The sequence below is a fragment of the Coloeus monedula genome, assembly GCF_965178545.1.
Source record: "Coloeus monedula genome assembly, contig: HAP1_SCAFFOLD_613, whole genome shotgun sequence".
Classification (NCBI taxonomy): Eukaryota; Metazoa; Chordata; class Aves; order Passeriformes; family Corvidae; genus Coloeus; species Coloeus monedula.
In genome coordinates this window covers 4,715-31,034 of record NW_028120354.1, presented here as the reverse complement: position 1 = coordinate 31,034, position 26,320 = coordinate 4,715, and the positions used below count along the sequence as shown (strand labels likewise).

Genomic DNA, 26,320 nt, shown 5'->3' with positions numbered 1-26,320 from the left:
GCCACCCTTACCTGTGTTTCCTCACCTGTGCCACCCTCACCTGTGTCACCCTCGCCTGTGCCACCCTCACCTGTGCCACCTGTGCCAGCCTCACCTGTGCCACCTGTGTCACCCTCACCTGTGCCCCCTCACCTGTGTCACCTGTGTCACCCATGCCCCCCTCACCCGTGCTACCTGAGCCCCCTCACCTGTGTCACCTGAGCCCCCTCACCTGTGCCACCCTCACCTGTGTCACCTGTGTCACCCGTGCCACCTGTGCCATCCTCACCTGTGCCATCCTCACCTGTGCCATCCTCACCTGTGCCACCCCTGCTACCCATGCCACCTGTGCCACCCTCACCTGAGCCCCGTCACCCGTACCACCCTCACCTGAGCCCCCTCACCTGTGCCACCCTCACCTGTGCCACCCGTGTCACCCTCACCCGTGCCACCCTCACCTGTGTCACCTGTGCCATCCTCACCTGTGCCATCCTCACCTGTGCCACCCTCACCTGAGCCCCGTCACCCATACCACCCTCACCCGTGCCACCCTCACCTGTGTCACCCGTGCCACCCGTGCCACCCTCACCCGTGCCACCCTCACCTGAGCCCCCTCACCCCTGCCACCCGTGCCACCCTCACCTGTGTCCCTTCACCCGTGCCACCCTCACCTGTGTCCCTTCACCCGTGCCACCCTCACCCGTGCCACCCTCACCCGTGCCACCCGCGCCACCCGTGTCACCTGACCCCTCCCCACCCCCCCTCAGGTGCCCCACCCCGCTCGTGCCCCCCTCTCGTGTCCGGCCCCCAGGCCTGGGTGGCCACCGCGGGCACCTGCGCCTCTTTCCGCTGCCACCTCGACCTGTGCCAGGCGGGCCGCGGCGCCCGCGTGCTCAACCTCACCTGGATCCACCAGCCGCTCTTCCACCGCGCCTCGGGCACCTTCTGGGGCCGCCAGGTGGCCCAGGTGCCCGCGGGCGAGCAGGAGCGCGGCCGCTGCCACCTGACGCTGCCCAACGTCACCCGCGGCCACCGCGGCACCTTCGGGCTGCGCCTGCAGGTGGCGCCCGCGAGCGCGGCGCGCCCGGAGCTGCGCTGGCTGCACGAGGTCACGCTCGACGTCACAGGTGGGGACCCCCCCCTTGGGACCACCCCCCCTTTTGGGGGGCACCTTTGGGTGCCGCCCCGCCCCCGCTCGCCGTGCTCTTCGGGGTACCCGCCTTTTGCCACGGCTTGGCGCCGGTTTTGCCCCATTTTTGCCACGTTTTCCCCCCCATTTTTTCCTCATTTTTTTTTCCCCAATTTATTCCCCAATTTATTCCCCATTTTTTCCCGATTTTTCCCCATTTTTTCCCCATTTCCCCCCATTTAATCCCATTTATTCCCCATTTATTCCCGTTTATTCCCGTTTATCCCCATTTATTCCCATTTATTCCCATTTATTCCCATTTATTCCCATTTATCCCCATTTATTCCCATTTATTCCCCTTTATTCCCATTTATTCCCGTTTATTCCCATTTATCCCCATTTATTCCCCATTTTTCCTTTAATTTCTCCCCAATTTTTCCCCATTTATTCCCCATTTATTCCCCGTTTATTCCCCATTTATTCCTCATTTTTCCCCCAATTTTTCCCCATTTATTCCCCATTTTTCCTTTAATTTTTCCCCAATTTATTCCCCATTTATTCCCCATTTTTTCCCGATTTTTCCCCATTTATTCCCCATTTTTTCCCGATTTTTCCCCATTTAATCCCATTTATTCCCATTTATTCCCGTTTATTCCCATTTATTCCCATTTATCCTCCTTTATTCCCATTTATCCCCATTTATCCCCATTTATTCCCATTTATTCCCCTTTATTCCCATTTATTCCCATTTATCCCCATTTATTCCCCATTTTTCCTTTAATTTCTCCCCAATTTTTCCCCAATTTTTCCCCATTTATTCCTCATTTTTCCCCCAATTTTTCCCCATTTATTCCCCATTTTTCCTTTAATTTTCTCCCATTTATCCTTTAATTTTTCCCCATTTATTCCCCATTTTTTCCCCACTTTTTCCCCATTTATCCCCCATTTTCCCCCACTTTTTCCCCCATCTATCCCCATTCCCCCCATTTATTGCCCATTTTTTCCCCATCTCACCCCAAATCTCTCTCCCCCCGCAGACCCCCCCCTGTCCCCCCGCCTGTGGCCGCCCCCCTCCCCCCTCACCGAGGGGCTCCTCTCCTCCTTCTCCTGCTGGGCCCCCCCTTTATTCCCATTTATTCCCATTTATCTCCATTTATTCCCCATTTATTCCCCATTTATTCCCATTTATCCCCATTTATTCCCATTTATGCTCCATTTTTTCCCAATTTTTCCCCATTTGTTCCCCATTTTTCCTTTAATTTTTCCCCAATTTTTCCCCATTTATGCCCCATTTATTCCCCACTTATTCCCCATTTTTCCTTTAATTTTCTCCCATTTATTCCCCATTTTTTCCCCATTTTCCTTTAATTTTTCCCCACTTTTTCCCCATTTATTCCCCTTTTTTCCCCATTTATTCCCCATTCATTCCCCTTTTTTTCCCAATTTTTTCCCCATTTATTCCCCAATTTTCCCCCATTTTTTCCTCATTTATCCCCAATTTTTCCCCATTTTTTCCCCATTTCCCCCCATTTATTCCCCATTTATCCTTCAATTTTTCCCCAATTTTTCCCCATTTATTCCCCTTTTTTCCCCCATTTATTCCCCATTTCTCCTTTAATTTTCCCCATTTATTCCCCATTTCCCCCCCATTTATTCCCCATTTTTTCCCCGTTCATTCCCCATTTATTCCCCATTTATTCCTCATTTTTCCCCCAATTTTTCCCCATTTATTCCCCATTTTTCCTTTAATTTTCTCCCATTTATTCCCCTTTTTTCCTTTAATTTCTCCCCAATTTTCCCCCATTTATTCCCCCTTTTCCCCCATTTATTCCCCATTTATCCCCATTTATTCCCCATTTTTCCTTTAATTTTTCCCCAATTTTTCCCCAATTTTTCCCCATTTATTCCCCATTTTTTCCCCGTTTATTCCCCATTTATTCCTCATTTTTCCCCCAATTTTTCCCCATTTATTCCCCATTTTTCCTTTAATTTTCTCCCATTTATTCCCCTTTTTTCCTTTAATTTTTCCCCAATTTTTCCCCATTTATTCCCCATTTTTTCCCCATTTTTCCCCATTTAATCCCATTTATTCCCCATTTATTCCCATTTATCCCCATTTATCCCCATTTATTCCCCATTTTTCCTTTAATTTTTCCCCAATTTTTCCCCATTTATTCCCCATTTTATCCCCGTTTATTCTCCATTAATTCCCCATTTATTCCCATTTATGCTCCATTTTTTCCCAATTTTTCCCCATTTATTCCCCATTTTTCCTTTAATTTTTCCCCAATTTTTCCCCATTTATTCCCATTTATTCCTCATTTTTCCCCCAATTTTTCCCCACTTATTCACCATTTTTCCTTCAATTTTCCTCATTTATTCCCCCATTTATCCTTCAATTTTTCCCCAATTTTTCCCCATTTATTCCCCTTTTTTCCCCCATTTATTCCCCATTTCTCCTTTAATTTTCCCCATTTTTCCCCCAATTTTTCCCCATTTTATCCCCATTTTTCCTTTAATTTTCCCCATTTATCCCCATTTATTCCCCATTTTTCCTTCAATTTTCCCCATTTATTCCCCATTTTTCCCCGTTTATTCCCCATTTATTCCCCATTTATTCCTCATTTTTCCCCCAATTTTTCCCCATTTATTCCCCATTTTTCCTTTAATTTTTCCCATTTATTCCCCATTTTTCCTTTAATTTTTCCCCAATTATTCCCCAATTTATTCCCCATTTATTCCCCATTTTTTCCCCATTTAATCCCATTTATTCCCCATTTATTCCCGTTTATTCCCATTTATTCCCCATTTATTCCCCATTTATTCCCCATTTTTCCTTTAATTTTCCCCATTTATTCCCCATTTTTTCCCCGTTTATTCCCCATTTTTCCTTTAATTTTCCCCAATTTTTCCCCATTTTTTCCCCATTTTTTCTTCAATTTTCCTCATTTATTCCCCCATTTATCCTTCAATTTTTCCCCAATTTTTCCCCACTTTTTCCCCATTCATTCCCCATTTATCCCCCACTTTTCCCCCATCTATCCCCATTCCCCCCCATTTATTGCCCATTTTTTCCCCATCTCACCCCAAATCTCTCTCCCCCCGCAGACCCCCCCCTGTCCCCCCGCCTGTGGCCGCCCCCCTCCCCCCTCACCGAGGGGCTCCTCTCCTCCTTCTCCTGCTGGGCCCCCCCTTTATTCCCATTTATCCCCATTTATTCCCATTTATCTCCATTTATTCCCATTTATCCCCATTTATTCCCATTTATTCCCATTTATTCCCATTTATTCCCCATTTATCCCCATTTATTCCCCATTTATTCCCATTTATGCTCCATTTATTCCCCATTTTTCCCCATTTATTCCCCATTTTTCCTTTAATTTTTCCCCAATTTTTCCCCATTTATGCCCCATTCATTCCCCATTTATTCCCCTTTTTTTTCCCATTTTTTCCCCATTTATTCCCCAATTTTCCCCCATTTTTTCCCCATTTATCCCCAATTTTTCCCCATTTATTCCCCATTTTCCCCCATTTATCCCCCATTTATCCTTCAATTTTTCCCCATTTATTCCCCTTTTTTCCCCCATTTATTCCCCATTTCTCCTTTAATTTTCCCCATTTATTCCCCATTTATCCCCCATTTATTCCCCATTTTTCCTTTAATTTTTCCCCAATTTTTCCCCATTTATTCCCCTTTTTTCCCCCATTTATTCCCCATTTCTCCTTTAATTTTCCCCATTTATTCCCCAATTTTTCCCCATTTATTCCCCTTTTTTCCCCCATTTATTCCCCATTTCTCCTTTAATTTTCCCCATTTTTTCCCCATTTATCCCCTTTTTTCCCCCATTTATTCCCCATTTCTCCTTTAATTTTCCCCATTCATTCCCCATTCCCCCCCATTTATTGCCCATTTTTTCCCCATCTCACCCCAAATCTCTCTCCCCCCGCAGACCCCCCCCTGTCCCCCCGCCTGTGGCCGCCCCCCTCCCCCCTCACCGAGGGGCTCCTCTCCTCCTTCTCCTGCTGGGCCCCCGCCCCGTGCCCGGGCGAGCCGCGCTCCCTCACCTGGGAGGGTCCCCTGGCCGAGACCCCCCTCACCCACATCGCCCCGGGACCCCCCCCCGCCGACGTCGCCCCCTCCTCGGTTTTGGGGTCCCTCCTGACGGCGGAGCCGAGCTGGGAGCACCACGGGACCCCCCTGACCTGCACCCTGCGCGGGGGGCGCGGCGAGCCCCTGGCCCGGGCCTGGCGCCGGCTGGAGGTGCAATGTGAGAGCCTGGGGAGGGGGCGTTTGGGGGGGATTTGGGGAGGTTAAAGGGGATTTGGGGGGGATTTGGGGAGGTTAAAGGGGATTTGGGGGGGATTTGGGGGAGTTTGGGGAGGTTAAAGGGGATTTGGGGGGGATTCGAGGGGATTTGGGGAGGTTAAAGGGGATTTGGGGGGGATTCGAGGGGATTTGGGGAGGTTAAAGGGGATTTGGGGGGATTTGGGGGGGATTTGGGGGGGATTTGGGGAGGTTAAAGGGGATTTGGGGGGGATTTGGGGAGGTTAAAGGGGATTTGGGGGGGATGTGGGGGGGATTTGGGGAGGTTAAAGGGGATTTGGGGGGGATTTGGGGAGGTTAAAGGGGATTTGGGGGGGATTTGGGGGGGATTTGGGGAGGTTAAAGGGGATTTGGGTGGGATTTGGGGGGGATTTGGGGAGGTTAAAGGGGATTTGGGGGGGATTTGGGGATTTGGGGGGGATTTGGGGGGGATTTGGGGAGGTTAAAGGGGATTTGGGGGGGATTTGGGGAGGTTAAAGGGGATTTGGGGGGGATTTGGGGGAGTTTGGGGGGATTTGGGGGGGATTTGGGGGGGATTCAAGGGGATTTGGGGGGATTTTGGGGGGGATTCAAGGGGATTTTGGGGGGGATTTGGGGGGGATTGGGGGGATGGGGGGGTTGGGGGGATTTGGGGGAGATTTAGGGGGGATTTGGGGGGGATTTGGGGGGGATTGGTGGGATTCAAGGGTATTTGGGGGGAATTTGGGGAGAATTTGGGGAGATTTGGGGGGATTTGGGGAGGTTAAAGGGGATTTGGGGAGATTTGGGGGGGTTGGGGGGATTTTGGGGGGATTCAAGGGGATTTGGGGGGGATTTGGGGGGGATTTGGGGAGGTTAAAGGGGATTTGGGGGGGATGTGGGGGGGATTTGGGGAGGTTAAAGGGGATTTGGGGGGGATTTGGGGAGGTTAAAGGGGATTTGGGGGGGATTTGGGGGGGATTTGGGGAGGTTAAAGGGGATTTGGGGGGGATTTGGGGGGAATTTGGGGAGGTTAAAGGGGATTTGGGTGGGATTTGGGGGGGATTTGGGGAGGTTAAAGGGGATTTGGGGGGGATTTGGGGATTTGGGGGGGATTTGGGGAGGTTAAAGGGGATTTGGGGGGGATTTGGGGAGGTTAAAGGGGATTTGGGGAGGTTAAAGGGGATTTGGGGGGGATTTGGGGGAGTTTGGGGGGATTTGGGGGGGATTTGGGGGGGATTCAAGGGGATTTGGGGGGATTTTGGGGGGGATTCAAGGGGATTTTGGGGGGGATTTGGGGGGGATTGGGGGGATGGGGGGGTTGGGGGGATTTGGGGGAGATTTAGGGGGGATTTGGGGGGGATTTGGGGGGGATTGGTGGGATTCAAGGGTATTTGGGGGGAATTTGGGGAGAATTTGGGGAGATTTGGGGGGATTTGGGGAGGTTAAAGGGGATTTGGGGAGATTTGGGGGGGTTGGGGGGATTTTGGGGGGATTCAAGGGGATTTGGGGGGGATTTGGGGGGGATTTGGGGAGGTTAAAGGGGATTTGGGGGGGATGTGGGGGGGATTTGGGGAGGTTAAAGGGGATTTGGGGAGGTTAAAGGGGATTTGGGGGGGATTTGGGGGGGATTTGGGGAGGTTAAAAGGGATTTGGGGGGGATTTGGGGAGGTTAAAGGGGATTTGGGGGGGGATTTGGGGAGGTTAAAGGGGATTTGGGGGGGATTTGGGGAGGTTAAAGGGGATTTGGGGGGGATTTGGGGAGGTTAAAGGGGATTTGGGGGGGATTTGGGGAGGTTAAAGGGGATTTGAGGGGGATTTGGGGAGGTTAAAGGGGATTTGGGGGGATTTGGGGAGGTTAAAAGGGATTTGGGGGGGATTTGGGGAGGTTAAAGGGGATTTGGGGGGGATTCGAGGGGATTTGGGGAGGTTAAAGGGGATTTGGGGGGGATGTGGGGAGGTTAAAGGGGATTTGGGGGGGATTCGAGGGGATTTGGGGGGGATTTGGGGAGGTTAAAGGGGATTTGGGGGGGATTTGGGGGAGTTTGGGGGGATTTGGGGAGGATTTTGGGGGGGATTGGTGGGATTCAAGGGTATTTGGGGGGAATTTGGGGAGAATTTGGGGAGATTTGGGGGGATTTGGGGGGATTCAAGGGGATTTGGGGAGATTTGGGGGGGTTGGGGGGATTTTGGGGGGATTCAAGGGGATTTGGGGGGGATTTGGGGGGGATTTGGGGAGGTTAAAGGGGATTTGGGGGGGATTCGAGGGGATTTGGGGAGGTTAAAGGGGATTTGGGGGGGATTTGGGGGGGATTCGAGGGGATTCGAGGGGATTTGGGGAGGTTAAAGGGGATTTGGGGGGGATTTGGGGGGGATTTGGGGAGGTTAAAGGGGATTTGGGGAGGATTTGGGGAGGTTAAAGGGGATTTGAGGGGGATTTGGGGAGGTTAAAGGGGATTTGGGGGGATTTGGGGGAGTTTGGGGGGATTTGGGGAGGATTTTGGGGGGGATTTGGGGGGGATTCAAGGGGATTTGGGGGGATTTTGGGGGGGATTGGGGGGATGGGGGGGTTGGGGGGATTTGGGGGAGATTTAGGGGGGATTTGGGGGGGATTGGTGGGATTCAAGGGGATTTGGGGGGAATTTGGGGAGAATTTGGGGAGATTTGGGGGGGATTCAAGGGGATTTGGGGAGATTTGGGGGGGTTGGGGGATTTGGGGGGATTTTGGGGGGATTCAAGGGGATTTGGGGGGAATTGGGGGGGTATTGGGGAGGTTAAAGGGGATTTGGGGAGGATTTAGGAGGGATTCAAAGGGATTTAGGGGGGTATGGGGGGATTTTGGGGGAGATTCAAGGGGATTTGGGGGGATTTGGGGGGGATTTGGGCCAGTCCATACTGGTTTATACCGGTTTATACTGGTCTATACTGGTTCATATCGCTCCATACTGGTCTATACCAGTCCATACTCGTTTATACTGGTTTACACTGGTTCATACTGGTTTACACCAGCTTACACCGGTTTATACCGGTTGGTACTGGTTGATACTGGTCTATACCAGTCCATACTGGTTTATACCAGTTTATACTGGTTTATACCGGTTGGTACTGGTTGATACTGGTCTATACCAGTCCATACTGGTTTATACCAGTTTATACTGGTTTATACCAGTTGGTACTGGTTGATACTGGTCTATACCAGTCCATACTGGTTTATACCAGTTTATACTGGTTTATACCAGTTGGTACTGGTTGATACTGGTCTATACCAGTCCATACTGGTTTATACACCAGCTTACACCGGTTTATACCGGTTGATACTGGTCCATACTGCTCCATACTGGTTTACACCGCTCCATACTGGTCTGTACTGCCCTATACTGGTCTGTACTGGTCTATACCGGTTTATACTGGTCTATACTGGTTCGTATCGCTCCATACTGGTCTATACCAGTCCATAGTGGCTTATACTGGTCTATACTGGTTCATATCACTCCATACCGGTCTATTCCAGTCCATACTGGTTTATACCGGTTTATACGGGTCCATACTGGTTTACACCAGCTTACACCGGTTTATACCAGTTGGTACTGGTTGATACTGGTCTATACCTGTCCATACTGGTTTATACCAGTTTATACTGGTTTATAGTGGTTGGTACTGGTTGATACCGGTCTGTACCAGTCCATACTGGTTTATACTGGTTTGTACTGGTCTATACTGGTTTACACCAGCTTACACCAGTTTATACCGGTTGGTACTGGTTGATACTGGTCTATACCAGTCCATACTGGTTTATACTGGTTTGTACTGGTCTATACTGGTTTACACCAGCTTACACCAGTTTATACCGGTTGGTACTGGTTGATACTGGTCTATACCAGTCCATACTGGTTTATACTGGTTTATACCGGTCCATACTGGTTTACACCAGCTTACACCAGTTTATACCGGTTGGTACTGGTTGATACTGGTCTATACCAGTCCATACTGGTTTATACTGGTTTGTACTGGTCTATACTGGTTTACACCAGCTTACACCGGTTTATACCGGTTGGTACTGGTTGATACTGGTCTATACCAGTCCATACTGGTTTATACTGGTTTGTACTGGTCTATACTGGTTTACACCAGCTTACACCGGTTTATACCGGTTGGTACTGGTTGATACCGGTCTGTACCAGTCCATACTGGTTTATACTGGTTTGTACTGGTCCATACTGGTTTACACCAGCTTACACCGGTTTATACCGGTTGGTACTGGTTGATACCGGTCTGTACCAGTCCATACTGGTTTATACTGGTTTGTACTGGTCCATACTGGTTTACACCAGCTTACACCAGTTTATACCGGTTGGTACTGGTTGATACTGCTCCATACTGGTTTACACCACTCCATACTGGTTTACACCGCTCCATACTGGTCTATACTGGTCTGTACTGGTCTATTCCGGTCTGTACCGGTTTACACCGGTCCGAACCGGTCCGAGCCGGCTGAGGCCGCTCCCCGCCCCTCCCCCAGACGCCCCCCGCGAGGTCCAGGTGGAGGAGACGCCCCCGGGGCCGCACCGGGAGGGGGAGGGGCTGACCCTGCGCTGCCACGCCCGCGCCAACCCCTCCCCCACCTTCACCTGGCTGACCCCGCCCCTGGCCGAGGGGGAGGGGCCGGCGCCGGGCTCCGCCCACCTGCTGCTGCTCCAGCCAATCAGGGCCGGCCACGCCGGCGCCTATCGCTGCCGGGCGGCCAATGGCGTGGGGGCGGCCGAGTCCGGCCCCGCCCACGTGGAGGTGTTCTGTGAGTGGGGTCAAGGGGTCACGGGGGGGGGGGGGGTCAAGGGAGGTCATTGGGGGATCAAGGGGTCAAGGGAGGTCCTTGGGGGATCAAGGGAGGTCCTTGGGGTCAAGGGGTCAAGGGGAGGTCATTGGGGGATCAAGGGGTCAAGGGAGGTCATTGGGGGTCAATGGGGGTCAAGGGAGGTCCTTGGGGTCAAGGGGTCAAGGGGAGGTCATTGGGGGATCAAGGGGTCAAGGGAGGTCATTGGGGGTCAATGGGGGTCAAGGGAGGTCCTTGGGGTCAAGGGGTCAAGGGGGGTCATTGGGGTCACTGGGGGTCAAGGGGGGTCATTGGGAGGTCACTGAGGGTCAACGGGGGGTCATTGGGGGTCACTGGGGGTCAAGGGAGGTCATTGGGGGTCACTGAGGGTCAAGGGGAGGTCATTGGAGGTCAAGGGGTCAAGGGGAGGTCATTGGGGGTCAATGGGGGTCAAGGGAGGTCCTTGGGGTCAAGGGGTCAAGGGGGGTCATTGGGGTCATTGGGGGTCAAGGGAGGTCCTTGGGGTCAAGGGGTCAAGGGGAGGTCATTGGGGTCAATCGGGGTCATTGGGAGGTCACTGAGGGTCAAGGGAGGTCATTGGGGGTCAAGGGGGGTCAAGGGGGGTCATTGGGGTCATTGGGGGTCAAGGGAGGTCCTTGGGGTCAAGGGGTCAAGGGGAGGTCATTGGAGGTCAAGGGGTCAAGGGAGGTCATTGGGGTCAATCAGGGTCATTGGGAGGTCACCGAGGGTCAACGGGGGGTCATTGGGGGTCACTGGGGGTCAAGGGAGGTCATTGGGGGTCACTGAGGGTCAAGGGAGGTCATTGGGGGTCAAGGGGTCAAGGGAGCTCATTGGGGGTCAAGGGGTCAAGGGAGGTCATTGGGGTCAATCGGGGTCATTGGGGGTCACTGAGGGTCAAGGGAGGTCATTGGGTTGGGGGTCAATGGGGGTCAAGGGAGGTCATTGGGGTCAAGGGAGGTCATTGGGGGCTCTTTGGGGTCATGGGGTCAAGGGGTCATTGGGGGGTCAAGGGGTCAAGGGAGGTCATTGGGAGTCAAGGGGTCAAAGGAGGTCATTGGGGGTCACTGGGGTCAAGGGGTCATTGGGGGATCAAGGGGTCAAGGGGGGTCATTGGGGTCAAGGGAGGTCAAGGGGGTCATTGGGGTCACTGGGGGGTCAATGGGGTCATTGGGGGTCAAGGGGGTCATTGGGGTCACTGGGGTCATTGGGGGTCAAGGGAGGTCAATGGGGGTCATTGGGAGGTCAAGGGCTCATTGGGGTCACTGGGGGGTCACTGGGGTCATGGGGGGTCGATGGGGTTATGGGGTCATTGGGGTCAAGGGGTTAAGGGGTCATTGGGGTCAAGGGAGGTCATTGGGGGTCAAAGGGGTCATTGGGGTCATTGGGGGTCAAGGGGTCAAGGGAGGTCATTGGGGTCAAGGGGTCATTGGGGGTCAAGGGGTCATTGGGGGTCAATGGGGTCATTGGGGGTCAATGGGGTCAAGAGAGGTCACTGGGGGTCATTGGGGGTCAAGGTCAGTCACTGGGGGTCAAGTGGCCAAGTGGGAGCTCAGGGGTCACCGGGGGGTCACCGGGGGGTCACCGGGGGGCATTAAACTGACCACAGCGATGGGGGGGGGGGGAGGGGGAGGGGAGGGGTCACCACCCCGACCTCACCCGCCCCTCCCCCCACCCCGCAGACCCCCCCCGCAGCGCGGCCGTGACCCCGCTGACCGCTCTGCCCGCGCCGCTGGGCGCTCGAGTGACCCTGCGCTGCCTCCTGGGCGCCGCCCACCCCTCCCCCACCGTGCGCTGGCTCACCCCTCCCCCACCCTCGCCCCCCGGCCACCCCTCCCCCACGGCCGGCGAGGACACGCTGACCTTCCTGGCCACGCCGGCGGCCGGCGGCCACTACGGCTGCGAGGGCCGCAACGCGGGGGGGGCCACGCGCTCCCCCCCCCTGCCCGTGGTGGTCTGGTGTGAGTGGGGGAGGGGCGCGGGGGGGAGGGGAGCTTTGAGGGGTGGGGTGGGTCCGGAATCGCCCCGAAACGGCCCCAAAATCGCCCCGAAATGGCCCCAAAAGCTCACTGAAAATGGCCCCAAAATGGCCCCAAAATCTCACCGGAAATGGCCCCGAAATGGCCCCAAAATCTCACCTGAAATGGCCCCGAAATGGCCCCAAAATCGCCCCAAAATGGCCCCCAAAAGCTCACTGGAAATGGCCTCGGCCCCGAAATGGCTCCAAAATCGCCCCAAAATGGCCCCAAAATGGCCCCCAAAAGCTCACTGGAAATGGCCTCGAAATGGCCCCAAAATCTCACCTGAAATGGCCCCGAAATGGCTCCAAAATCGCCCCAAAATGGCCCCAAAAGCTCACTGGAAATCGCCCCAAAATGGCTCCAAAATCGCCCCAAAATGGCCCAAAAATCTCCCCAAAATCGCCCCAAAATGGCCCCAAAATGACCCCAAAATGGCCCCAAAAGCTCACTGGAAATGGCCCCAAAATGGCCCCAAAATGGCCCCAAAATCTCACTGGAAATCGCCCCAAAATGGCTCCAAAATCGCCCCAAAATGGCCCCCAAAATCTCACCGGAAATCGCCCCAAAATGGCCCCAAAATCTCACCGGAAATCGCCCCAAAATGGCCCCCAAAATGGCCCCAAAATCTCACCGGAAATTGCCCCAAAATGGCTCCAAAATCGCCCCAAAATGGCCCCAAAATGGCCCCAAAATGGCCCCAAAAGCTCACTGGAAATGGCCCCAAAATGGCCCCAAAATCTCACCGGAAATCGCCCCAAAATGGCTCCAATATCTCCCCAAAATGGCCCCAAAATGGCCCCAAAATCTCACCGGAAATCGCCCCAAAATGGCCCAAAAATCACCCCAAAATGGCCCCCAAAATCTCCCCAAAATGGCCCCAAAATGGGCCCCAAAATCTCACCTCAAATGGCCCCAAAATGGCCCCAAAATCTCACCGGAAATCTCCCCAAAATGGCTCAAAAATCTCCCCAAAATCTCACCAGAAATCACCCCAAAATGGCCCCAAAATGGCCCCAAAATCTCACCTGAAATGGCCCCTAAATGGCCCCAAAATCTCACCGGAAATCGCCCCAAAATGGCTCCAAAATCTCCCCAAAATGGCCCCCAAAATCTCCCCAAAATGGCCCCAAAATCTCCCCAAAATGGCCCCAAAATGGGCCCCAAAATCTCACCTGAAATGGCCCCGAAATGGCCCAAAAATCTCACCGGAAATCGCCCCAAAATGGCTCCCAAAATCTCACCTCAAATGGCCCCAAAATGGCCGCAAAATGGCCCCAAAATCTCACTGGAAATCGCCCCAAAATGGCCCCAAAATGGCCCAAAAATCCCCCAAAATCTCACCTGAAATGGCCCCAAAATCTCCCCAAAATGGCCCCAAAATCTCACCGGAAATCGCCCCAAAATCTCACCTGAAAACCCCCTCAAAATGGCCCCAAAATCTCACCTGGAATGGCCCCAAAATCCCCCCAAAATCTCACCTGAAATCCCCCAAAATCTCACCTGAAGTCGCCTCAAAATTGCCCCAAAATCTCCCCCAAATCGCCCCAAAATCTCACCCCAATCCTCCCCAAATTCCCCCCAAAATCTCTCCTCAAATCCTCCCCAAAAGCGCCCCAAAATTCCCCCAAATCACCCCAAAATCTCACCTCGAATCCTCCCAAAATCCCCCCAAAATCTCCCCAAAATCTCATCCCAAATCTCACCTCGAATTCTCCCAAATCCCCCCAAAATCTCTCCCCAAATCCTCCCCAAAATCTCACCCCAAATCCCCCCAAAATCCCCCCAAAATCTCACCTCAAATCCCCCCAAAATCTCCCCAAAATCTCCCCCCAAATCCCCCAAAATCCCCCGAAAATTCCCCCAAATCTCTCCTCAAATCACCCCAAAATCGCCCCAAAATCTCCCCCCAAATCCCCTTTAAATCCTCCCCAAATTCCCCCAAATTCCCCCCAAAATCCATCCCAAATCCCCCCAAAATCGCCACACTTTGGGGGAATTTTGGGGGGATTTTGGGGGAATTTAGGGGAGATTTTGGGGGGATTTGGGGGGATTTTGAGGAGGATTTGGGGGGAGATTTCGGGGGGATTTTTGGACGATTTCGGGGGGATTTTGGGGACAATTTCGGGGGATTTTGGGACGATTTGAGGAGGATTTCAGGGCGGGATTTTGGGAGGATTTCGGGTGGATTTGGGCGGAGATTTCGGAGTGATTTTGGGACGATTTCGGGCGGATTTGGGGTGGATTTTGGGGAGGATGTGGGGGGAAATTTCGGGGGGATTTCGGGACGATTTTGGGGAGGATTTGGGGGAATTTTAGGGGGGATTTGGGGCGGGATTTCGGGGGGATTTGGGGTGGATTTTGGGGAGGATTTGGGGGAGGATTTTGGGGCGATTTCAGGCGGGATTTTGGGGAGGATTTCGGGTGGATTTTGGGAAGATTTCGGGGGGATTTGGGGGTGATTTTGGGACGATTTCAGGTGGATTTGGGGAGGATTTGAGGAGGATTTCGGGGGGGATTTTGGGGAGGATTTGGGGGAGGATTTTGGGGCGATTTCGGGGTGATTTTGGGACGATTTCAGGCGGGATTTCGGGTGGATTTGGGGGAGATTTCAGGGGGATTTCGGGGTGATTTCGGCACGATTTCAGGCGGGATTTGGGGTGGATTTCGGGGGGATTTCGGGGGGATTTCAGGCGGGATTTCGGGGGAATTTCGGGGGAATTTCGGGACGATTTCAGGCGGGATTTGGGGTGGATTTCGGGGGGATTTCGGGGGGATTTCGGGGGGATTTCGGGGGGATTTCGGGACGATTTCAGGCGGGATTTGGGGTGGATTTCGGGGGGATTTCGGGGGGATTTCGGGGGGATTTCGGGGGGATTTCGGGGGGATTTCGGGACGATTTCAGGCGGGATTTGGGGTGGATTTCGGGGGGATTTCGGGGGGATTTGGGGAGATTTCAGGCGGGATTTCGGGTGGATTTCGGGGGGATTTGGGGTGGATTTCAGGCGGGATTTCGGGTGGATTTCGGGGGGATTTCAGGCGGGATTTCGGGTGGATTTCGGGGTGATTTCGGGACGATTTCAGGCGGGATTTCGGGGGGATTTCGGGACGATTTCAGGCGGGATTTCGGGTGGATTTCGGGGGGATTTTTTAACCCCGTTGCCGCCCCTCTCCCGCAGACCCCCCCCAGTCCGTGCGGGTGCTGCAGAGCCCGGGCGGGGGTCCCGTCCTGGCCGGGGCGGGCCCGGTGCGGCTCCGCTGCCAGGTGGGACCCTCGGAGCCCCCCCAGGTGAGGTTCACCTGGCTGAAGGATGGGCGTGGCCTCGCTGACCACGCCCCCGAGCTGCTCCTGCCCGGCCCCTCCCCCACGGACGCGGGGCTTTACCTGTGCGAGGCTCGCAACGAGGGGGGGGTGACGAGGAGCCCCCCCCTGAGGCTGGAGGTGCACTGTGAGTGTGGGGGAGGGGAGGGGAGAGAGACCCCTGAGACCCCTCCCCACCCCCCCCAGGAAAAAAAAATCCCCCTCCCCGAAATTTAAAAAAAAAAAAAACACGAAAAAAAGCCCCCCCCCAAAAAAAAACCCCAAAAGAAATATCCCAAAAAAATCCTCCCCCCCAAAAAAACCCCCCAAAAGATTCCCCCCCAAAAAATGCCCCCGAAAATCTCAGAAAGATCCACCCACAAAAAAAAAAAACCCAAGAAACAACAAAAGGACCCCAAAAATCCCCCCCCCAAAAAAACCCAAAAGATCCCCCCCCAAAAAATGCCCCCGAAAATCTCAAAAAGATCCCCCCAAAAAAACAACAAAAGAACCCAAAAAAAGGTCCCCGACCCCCGGGACCCCCCCAAAAGCCCCCACCCCCCACCCCCTCAGACACCCCTGGCACCACCCAAAATCCCCTCAGACCCCCCCAGGACCCCCCAAAAATCCCCCCAGACTCCCCCAGGACCCCCTAAAAATCCCCTCACACCCCTGGGACCCCCAAAAAAGCCTCTCAGACACCGCTGGGACCCCTCCAAATCCCTCTCGGGACCCCCAAAATCCCCTTAGACCCCCCTGGGACCCCCAAAATCCCCCGGGACACTCCCAGGACCCCCCAAAACCCCCCCAGACCCCCTCAGACCCCCCCAAAACCACCCCTAAACCCCCCCAAAACCTCCCCAAAACCCCCAAAACCCCCCCAGACCCCTCTAAACCCCCCCCGCCCCCCCAGACCCCCCTAAAACCCCCCCAGACCCCCCAGGACCCCCTCAGACCCCCCCAAAACCTCCCAAAATCCCCCCAGGACTCCCCCTAAACCCCCCCAGACCCCCTCAGACCCCCCCAAAACCTCCCCTAAACCCCCCCAGGACTCCCCAAACCCCCCCCAGACGCCCCCAGGACCCCCTAAACTCCCCCAAAACCCCCCCAGACCCCCTCAGACCCCCCCAAAACCTCCCAAAATCCCCCCAGGACTCCCCCTAAACCCCCCCAGACCCCCTCAGACCCCCCCAAAACCTCCCCTAAACCCCCCCAGGACCCCCCTAAACCCCCCCAGACCCCCTCCGACCCCCCTAAAACCTCCCCAAAACCCCCCCAGGACTCCCCCAAAACTCCCCCAGACCCCCTCAGATCCCCCAAAACCTCCCCAACCCCCACCCCAGACCCCCCAAACCCCCCTAAAACCTCCCAAAACCCCCCCAGGACCCCCCTAAACCCCCCCAGACCCCCTCCGACCCCCCCAAAACCTCCCCTAAACCCCCCCAGGACTCCCCAAACCCCCCAAAAACCTCCCAAAACCCCCCCAGGACCCCCCTAAACCCCCCCAGACCCCCCCCAAACCTCCCAAAACCCCCCCAGGATCCCCCTAAACCCCCCCAGACCCCCTCCGACCCCCCCAAACCTCCCCTAAACCCCCCAGGACTCCCCAAACCCCCCCCAGACGCCCCCAGGACCCCCTAAACCTCCCAAAACCCCCCCAGACCCCCTCCGACCCCCCTAAAACCTCCCAAAACCCCCCCAGGACTCCCCCAAAACTCCCCCAGACCCCCTCAGACCCCCCCAAAACCTCCCCAACCCCCACCCCAGACCCCCCAAACCCCCCTAAAACCTCCCCCAGACCCCCCCAGGACCCCCCTAAACCCCCCCAGACCCCCCAACCCCCCCCAAAACCTCCCCAACCCCCCCCCAGGACCCCCCTAAACCCCCCCAGACCCCCCAAACCCCCCCAAAACCTCCCCTAAACCCCCCCAGGACTCCCCAAAACCCCCCCCAGACACCCCCAGGACCCCCTAAACTCCCCCAAAACTCCCCCCAGACCCCCTCAGACCCCCCTAAAACCTCCCAAAACCCCCCCAGGACCCCCCTAAACCCCCCCAGACCCCCCAAACCCCCCCAAAACCTCCCCTAAACCCCCCCAGGACTCCCCAAACCCCCCCCAGACACCCCCAGGACCCCCTAAACTCCCCCAAAACTCCCCCCAGACCCCGCTAACCCCCCCGTGCCCCCCCAGACGCGCCGCGGGCGGTGCTGCTGGAGGTGGCCGAGGGGCCAGCGGTGGCCGAGGGCTCGGCGCTGACCCTGCGGTGCCTCGCGGCCGCCCGGCCCCCCCCCCACGCCTTCGAGTGGTTCCGGGGGGGCCGCAGCTTGGGGGGCACCCCCGGGGGGCTGCGGCGGCTGCCGGGGGTCGCCCCCTCGCACTCGGGCCGCTACCGCTGCCGGGCCACCAACACCGCGGGCAGCGGCGACTCGGCCGAGGTGGCCATCAGCGTGCGGCGTGAGTGGGACTGGGGGGGACTGGGAGGGGATTGGGGGGGGACTGGGAGGGACTGGGAGGGGATTGGGAGGGACTGGGAGGGACTGGGAGGGGATTGGGTGGGACTGGGGGGCACTGGGAGGGGACTGGGAGATACTGGGAGGGACTGGGAGGGGACTGGGAGGGGATTTGGGGGGAATTGGGAGGGACTGGGAGAGCGCTGGGCAACTGGGGGGTACTGGGAGGGGATTGGGGGGCACTGGGAGGGACTGGGACCCTCTCTGGGGAGACTGGGAGGGCACTGGGAGGGCACTGGGAGGGACTGGGAGGGACTGGGACCCTCCCTGGGGTTCACTGGAGGATACTGGGGGGATACTGGGACACCCTTGGAGCCCCTCCCCAGGTTCCCCCTCCCCCCCAGCTGCCCCCTCCCCAAGTGCCCCCTCCCCACAGGTGCCCCCCAGGTGCCCCCCAGGTGCCCCCTCCCCCCAGGTGCCCCCTCCCCCCAGGTGCCCCCTCCCCACAGGTGCCCCCCAGGTGCTCCCCAGGTTCCCCCTCCCCACAGGTGCCCCCCAGCTGCCCCCTCCCCCGGTGCCCCCGGTGCCCCCTGCCCACTGCCCCCTCCCCCCGCAGCCTCCAGGACCACCCAGCTCCGCCGGGCTCTCCTGGGGCTCTCCCTGGGGCTCGGCCTCGCGCTGGCCCTGGGGGGGCTGGGCTGGCACGCGCGGCGCAGGTGAGCCCCGGCCCCTCCCCCACCCCGGCCACACCCCCCGGGGGGGGGGGCTGGGAGGGGGTCCCGGGTGGATTTGGGGGGGTTTCGGGTGGATTTGGGGGGTCCCGGGTGAATTTGGGGGGTCCCAGGGGGATTTTGGGGGGGTCCCAAGTGGATTTGGGGGGGTGTCGGGTGGATTTGGGGGGGTTTCGGGTGGATTTTGGGATCCCCCAGGTGAATTTGGGGGGGTTTCGGGTGCATTTGGGGGGTCCCAGGTGGATTTGGGGGGGTTTCGGGTGGATTTGGGGGGTCCCAGGTGGATTTGGGGGGGTTCCGGGTGGATTTGGGGGGTCCCAGGTGGATTTGGGGGGGTTTCGGGTGGATTTTGGGATCCCCCAGGTGGATTTAGGGGGGGTTCGGGTGGATTTGGACGTGTTTCGGGTGGATTTGGGGGGTCCCAGGTGGATTTGAGGGGGGTTCGGGTGGATTTGGGGGGTCCCAGGTGAATTTGGGGTGTTTCGGGTGGATTTGGGGGGGTTATGGGCGGATTTTGGGTGCCTCAGGTGAATTTTGGGGGGTTTCGGGTGGATTTGGGGGGTCCCAGGTGGATTTGGGGGGGGTTCCGGGTGAATTTGGGAGGGTTCGGGTGGATTTGGGGGGGGTTCGGGTGGATTTTGGGATCCCCCAGGTGGATTTGGGGGGGTTTCGGGTGGATTTGGGGGGTCCCAGGTGAATTTGGGGTGTTTCGGGTGGATTTGGGGGGGTTATGGGCGGATTTTGGGTGCCTCAGGTGAATTTGGGGGGGTTTCGGGTGGATTTTGGGATCCCCCAGGTGAATTTGGGGGGGTTTCGGGTGCATTTGGGGGGTCCCAGGTGGATTTGGGGGGGTTTCGGGTGGATTTGGGGGTCCCCCAGGTGAATTTGGGGGAGTTTCGGGTGGATTTGGGGGGTCCCAGGTGAATTTGGGGTGTTTCGGGTGGATTTGGGGGGGTTATGGGCGGATTTTGGGTGCCTCAGGTGAATTTTGGGGGGTTTCGGGTGGATTTGAGGGGGTTTCGGGTGGATTTTGGGATCCCCCAGGTGAATTTGGGGGAGTTTCGGGTGGATTTGGGGGTCCCCCAGGTGAATTTGGGGGAGTTTCGGGTGGATTTGGGGGGTCCCAGGTGAATTTGGGGTGTTTCGGGTGGATTTGGGGGGGTTATGGGTGGATTTTGAGTGCCTCAGGTGAATTTGGGGGGGTTTCGGGTGGATTTGGGGGGTTTCGGGTGGATTTGGGGGGTCCCAGGTGGATTTGGGGGGGGTTCCGGGTGAATTTGGGAGGGTTCGGGTGGATTTGGGGGGGTTTCGGGTGGATTTTGGGATCCCCCAGGTGGATTTAGGGGGGGTTCGGGTGGATTTGGGGGGGTTTCGGGTGAATTTGGGGGGTCCCAGGTGGATTTGGGGGGGTTTCGGGTGGATTTGGGGGGTCCCAGGTGAATTTGGGGTGTTTCGGGTGGATTTGGGGGGGTTATGGGCGGATTTTGGGTGCCTCAGGTGAATTTTGGGGGGTTTCGGGTGGATTTGGGGGGGTTTCGGGTGGATTTTGGGATCCCCCAGGTGAATTTGGGGGGGTTTCGGGTGCATTTGGGGGGTCCCAGGTGGATTTGGGGGCGGTTCCGGGTGAATTTGGGAGGGTTCGGGTGGATTTGGGGGGGTTTCGGGTGGATTTTGGGATCCCCCAGGTGGATTTGGGGGGGTTTCGGGTGGATTTGGGGGGTCCCAGGTGGAATTGGGGGGTTTCGGGTGGATTTTGGGATCCCCCAGGTGAATTTGGGGGGGTTTCGGGTGGATTTTGGGATCCCCCAGGTGGATTTGGGGGGGTTTCGGGTGGATTTGGGGGGTCCCGGGTGGATTTGGGGGGGTTATGGGCGGATTTTGGGTGCCTCAGGTGAATTTTGGGGGGTCCCAGGTGGATTTGGGGGGGTTATGGGCGGATTTTGGGTGCCTCAGGTGAATTTTGGGGGGTTTCGGGTGGATTTGAGGGGGTTTCGGGTGGATTTTGGGATCCCCCAGGTGAATTTGGGGGGGTTTCGGGTGGATTTTGGGATCCCCCAGGTGAATTTGGGGGGGTTTCGGGTGGATTTGGGGGGGTTTCTGGTGGATTTGAGGGGTTTCGGGTGCATTTGGGTGCCTCAGGTGAATTTTGGGGGGTTCCGGGTGAATTTGGGGCGTTTCGGGTGGATTTGGGGGGTCCCAGGTGGATTTGGGGGGGTTTCTGGTGGATTTGGGGGGTTTCGGGTGCATTTGGGGGGTCCCAGGTGGATTTGGGGGCGGTTCCGGGTGAATTTGGGAGGGTTCGGGTGGATTTGGGGGGGTTTCGGGTGGATTTTGGGATCCCCCAGGTGGATTTGGGGGGGTTTCGGGTGGATTTGGGGGGTCCCAGGTGGAATTGGGGGGTTTCGGGTGGATTTTGGGATCCCCCAGGTGAATTTGGGGGGGTTTCGGGTGGATTTTGGGATCCCCCAGGTGGATTTGGGGGGGTTTCGGGTGGATTTGGGGGGTCCCGGGTGGATTTGGGGGGGTTATGGGCGGATTTTGGGTGCCTCAGGTGAATTTTGGGGGGTCCCAGGTGGATTTGGGGGGGTTTCGGGTGGATTTGGGGGGTCCCAGGTGGATTTGGGGGGGTTTCGGGTGGATTTGGGGGGTTTCGGGTGAATTTGGGTGCCTCAGGTGAATTTTGGGGGGTTCCGGGTGAATTTGGGGGGTTTCGGGTGGATTTGGGGGGTCCCAGGTGGATTTGGGGGGATTTCAGGTGAATTTGGGGGGTCCCAGGTGGATTTGGGGGGGTTTCGGGTAGATTTTGGGATCCCCCAGGTGGATTTTGGGGGGTCCCAGGTGGATTTGAGGGGGTTTCAGGTGGATTTGGGGGGGTTATGGGCGGATTTTGGGTGCCTCAGGTGAATTTTGGGGGGTCCCAGGTGGATTTGGGGGGGTTCCGGGTGGATTTAGGGGGGTTTCGGGTGAATTTGGGGGGGGTTCGGGTGGATTTGGGGGGGGTTCGGGTGGATTTTGGGATCCCCCAGGTGAATTTGGGGGGGGTTCGGGTGGTTTGGGGGGGTTTCGGGTGCATTTGGGTGCCTCAGGTGAATTTTGGGGGGTTTCGGGTGAATTTGGGGGGGTTTCGGGTGGATTTGGGGGGGTTCCGGGTGGATTTTGGGATCCCCCAGGTGAATTTGGGGGGGTTTCTGGTGGATTTGGGGGGTTTTGGGTGAATTTGGGGGGTTCTGGGTGAATTTTGGGGAGGTTCGGGTGAATTTGGGGGGGTCCCACGTGAATTTTGGGAGGGTTCTGGGTGAATTTGGGGGGTTTTGGGTGAATTTGGGGGGGTTTCGGGTGAATTTGGGGGAATTTGGGGTGAAATTGGGGGGGGGTTCTGGGTGCATTTTGAGGGTTCTGGGTGAATTTTGGGCGGTCCCAGTTGCATTTTCGGGGGTTTCAGGTGAATTTGGGGGGATTCTGGGTGAATTTTGGGTGCCTCCGGTGAATTTTGGGTGTTTCTGGGTGCATTTTCGGGTGCCTCGGGTGCATTTTGGGGGGTTCTGGTTGAATTTTGGGGAGTTCTGGTTGAATTTTGGGTGCCTCAGGTGAATTTTTGGCCGTTCTGGGTGCGTTTTGGGTGCCTCAGGTGAATTTTGGGTGCCTCAGGTGCATTTTGGGGTGGTTCTGGGTGCATTTTGGGTGCCTTCGGTGCATTTTGGGTGGTCCCAGGTGAATTTTGGGTGCCTCAGGTACATTTTGGGGTGGTTCTGGTTGAATTTTGGGTGGTTCTGGGTACATTTTGGGATGTTCAGGTGAATTTTGGGTGCCTCAGGTGAATTTTGGATGGTTCTGGTTGAATTTTGGGTGTTTCCGGGTGCATTTTGGGTGGTCCTGGGTGAATTTTGGGTGCCTCGGGTGCATTTTGGGGGGTTCTGGTTGAGTTTTGGGTGCCTCTGGTGCATTTTGGGTGCCTCGGGTGCATTTTGGGGGGTCCTGGCTGAATTTTGGGTGCCTCAGGTGCATTTTGGGTGCCTCAGGTGCATTTTGGGTGGTTCTGGCTGAATTTTGGGGGGTTCTGGGTGAATTTTGGGCAGCTCTGGGTGAATTTTGGGTGCCTCAGGTGCATTTTGGGGTGTTCTGGGTGAATGTTGGGCAGCTCTGGGTGCATTTTGGGTGTTTCCGGGTGCATTTTAGGTGCCTCAGGTACATTTTGGGGTGTTCTGGGTGCATTTTGGGTGCCTCCGGTGCATTTTGGGGGGCTCTGGGTGAATTTTGGAGGCTCCCGGGTGCATCTCGGCCCCCCCCCCCGAGGTGTCCCCGCCGTCCCTTCAGGTGCCTCCGGCCCCCCCCGGACTCGCCGCCTTCCAGAACTTTCTACCGCCGCCATCGCCAGGTGCCGCCCCTCCCCCTCCCTGCCCCTCCCCGCCCCTCCCCCACCCTCAGCGTCCCCTCCTTGTCCCCGCAGCCCCCCCGGGACCCTCCCGCGGTGGCACCGGAGCCCTCGGAGGCCTCGAGCAGGTAACCCCTCCCCCACCCCTGTGTCACCCCCTTGTCACCCTTTGTCCCTTTTTTGACCTTTTCTGTCCCTTTTCTGTCCCGTTTTGTCCTTTTTTGTCACCTTTCGTCCCTTTTTGTCCCATTTTGTCACCTTTTGTCCCATTTTGTCACCTTTTGTCCCTTTTTGTCACCTTTTGTCCTTTTTTCGTCATCTTTTTGACCTTTTTCTGTCCCTTTTTGTCCCTTTTTGTCCCTTTTTGTCCCTTTTCTGTCCCCTTTTGTCCCCTTTTGTCCCCTTTTGTCCCCTTTGTCCCTTTTTGTCCCATTTTGTCTCTTTTTGTCACCTTTTGTCCCATTTTGTCTCTTTTTGTCCTTTTCTGTCCCTTTTTGTCCCTTTTTGTCCCTTTTTGTCCCTTTTTGTCCCTTTTTGTCACCTTTTTGTCACCTTTTTGTCCCTTTCTGTCACCTTCTGTCCCTTTCTGTCCCTTTCTGTCCCTTTTTGTCACTTTTTTGTCCCATTTTGTCTCTTTTTGTCACCTTTTGTCCCATTTTGTCTCTTTTTGTCCTTTTCTGTCACCTTTCGTCCCTTTTTCGTCCCTTTTTGTCACCTTTTGTCCTTTTCTGTCACCTTTTGTCACCTTTTGTCCCTTTTTGTCACCTTTTGTCCTTTTTTCGTCACCTTTTGTCCTTTTTCTGTCCCTTTCTGTCCCTTTCTGTCCCTTTCTGTCCCTTTTTGTCCTTTTTCTGTCCCTTTTCTGTCCCATTTTGTCCCTTGTTGTCCCCTTTTGTCCCTTTTTGTCCCATTTCTGTCACCTTTAGCCCCATTTTGTCACCTTTTGTCCCATTTCTGTCCCTTTCTGTCCCTTTTTGTCACCTTTTGTCCTTTTTTGTCACCTTTTGTCCCATTTCTGTCCCTTTCTGTCCCTTTTTGTCCCTTTTTGTCCTTTTTTGTCACCTTTTGTCCTTTTTCTGTCCCTTTTTGTCCTTTTTTGGTCCCCTTTTTGTCCCTTTTTTGTCCCATTTTGTCACTTTTTGTCCCTTTTTGTCCCTTTTTTGTCACCTTTCATCCAATTTTGTCCCTTTTCCTCCCATTTTGTCACCTTTTGTCCCTTTTTGTCACTTTTTGTCCCATTTTTGTCCCCTTCTCGCCCCTCCCCCAGGCCGGCTGACACCGCCGTGCTCTACACCGTGCTCAGGACCGGCGCTGCCCCCGCCCAGGTCACCAAATGGCCCCAAATGGCCCCAAATTCCCCATTTCCCCCCATTTCCCCCCTTTTTCCCCAACATTCCCCCATTTCCCCAATTTTTTCCCAATTTCCCCCACTTTCTCCCAATTTCTCCCCATTTTTCCCCAATTTCCCCCATTTTCTCCCATTTTCCCCCCATTTCCCCCCATTTTTCTCCCATTTCCCCCCAATTTCCCCCCAATTTCCCCCCAATTTTCCCCCATTTCCCCCATTTCTCCCAATTTTCCCCAATTTTCCCCAATTTCCCCCATTTTTTCCCATTTTCCCCCCAATTCCCCCCAATTCCCCCCTTTTCCCCTGATTTTTCCCCATTTTTTCCTAATTTCCCCCATTTTTCTCTCATTTTTCCCCAATTTTCCCCATTTCCCCCAATTTTCCCCCATTTTCCCCAATTTTTCCTGATTTCCCCCATTTTCCCCCTCCATTTCCCCCCATTTCCCCCCATTTCCCCCCAATTTCCCCCCATTTTCCCCATTTTCCCCAATTTCCCCCATTTCTCCAAATTTCCCCCAATTTCCCCCAATTCCCCCATTTTTTCACCCATTTTTCTCCATTTTCCCCATTTCCCCCCCATTTTCCCAATTTCCCCCATTTTTCCCCCAATTCTCCCCAATTTCCCCGAAGTTTTCTCCAATTTCCCCCATTTTTCCTGATTTCCCCCCCACTCCCCCGTTTCCCCCCAATTTTTCCCGATTTCCCCCAATTTCCCCCATTTTCCCCAATTTTTCCCCATTTCCCCCTTTTTTCCCCCATTTCCCCCAATTTTCCCCATTTCTCCCCAACTTTTCCCAATTCCCAATTTTCCCCATTTCCCCCATTTTTCCCCATTTCCCCCATTTTTTCCCCAATTCCCAATTTTCCCCATTTCCCCCATTTTTTCCCCAATTCCCAATTTTCCCCATTCCCCCATTTTTCCCCATTTCCCAATTTTCCCCATTCCCCCATTTTTCCCCATTCCCCCAATTTTCCCCCATTTTCCCCAATATTCCCCATTTCCCCCTTTTTTTCCCCATTTCCCCCAATTTTCCCCATTTCCCCCAATTTTCCCCATTTCCCCCATTTTTTCCCCAATTCCCAATTTTCCCCATTTCCCCCATTTTTTCCCCAATTCCCAATTTTCCCCATTCCCCCATTTTTCCCCATTTCCCAATTTTCCCCATTCCCCCATTTTTCCCCATTCCCCCAATTTTCCCCCATTTTCCCCAATATTCCCCATTTCCCCCTTTTTTTCCCCATTTCCCCCAATTTTCCCCATTTCCCCCAATTTTCCCCATTTCCCCCGTTTTTCCCCATTTCCCATTTTTCCCCATTTCCCCCAATTTTCCCCATTTCCCCCAATTTTCCCCATTTCCCCCGTTTTTCCCCATTTCCCCCATTTTCCCCATTTCCCCAATTTTCCCCATTTCCCAATTTTCCCCATTTCCCCCAACTTTTCCCCATTCCCCCAATTTTCCCCATTTCCCCCCAACTTTTCCCATTTCCCAATTTTCCCCATTTCCCCCAATTTTCCCCATTTCCCCCAACTTTTCCCATTCCCCCCAATTTTCCCCATTTCCCCCCAACTTTTCCCAATTCCCAATTTTCCCCATTTCCCCCATTTTTCCCCATTTCCCAATTTTCCCCATTCCCCCAATTTTCCCCCATTTCCCCCATTTTTTCCCCATTTCCCCCGATTTTTCCCGATTTCCCCCGTTTTTCCCCCAGGCCCCCGAGGCTCCCGACTACGAGAACGTCGCCCCCGGCGAGGGGGAGGGGGAGGGGTCCTTGGTGTACGCGGCTCTGGCCCTGCCCGGCCCGGGGCCACCGCCCGGGGCCACCTCGGGGCCACCTCGGGCACGGGGGGACAGCGTGGAGTACGCGGCGCTGCGGGGCTGA

The 26,320-nt window shown here is 55.5% G+C and overlaps 1 protein-coding gene across 1 annotated transcript; it reads left to right on the top strand.

Annotated features, from left to right (window-relative positions):
• Positions 1 to 318: 318 nt before the first annotated feature.
• Positions 319 to 26,320, top strand: LOC309585848 (B-cell receptor CD22-like; the record flags this gene model as incomplete). The annotated part of the gene is made up of 14 exons (XM_082303680.1): positions 319 to 478; positions 747 to 1,106; positions 5,059 to 5,376; positions 9,910 to 10,051; positions 10,097 to 10,182; positions 11,901 to 12,179; positions 15,416 to 15,685; positions 17,729 to 17,992; positions 18,605 to 18,704; positions 22,896 to 22,904; positions 23,034 to 23,094; positions 23,167 to 23,219; positions 24,359 to 24,416; positions 26,150 to 26,320. The coding sequence occupies 14 exons, from the start codon at positions 319 to 321 to the stop codon at positions 26,318 to 26,320; spliced, it is 2,331 nt and encodes a 776-aa protein (XP_082159806.1).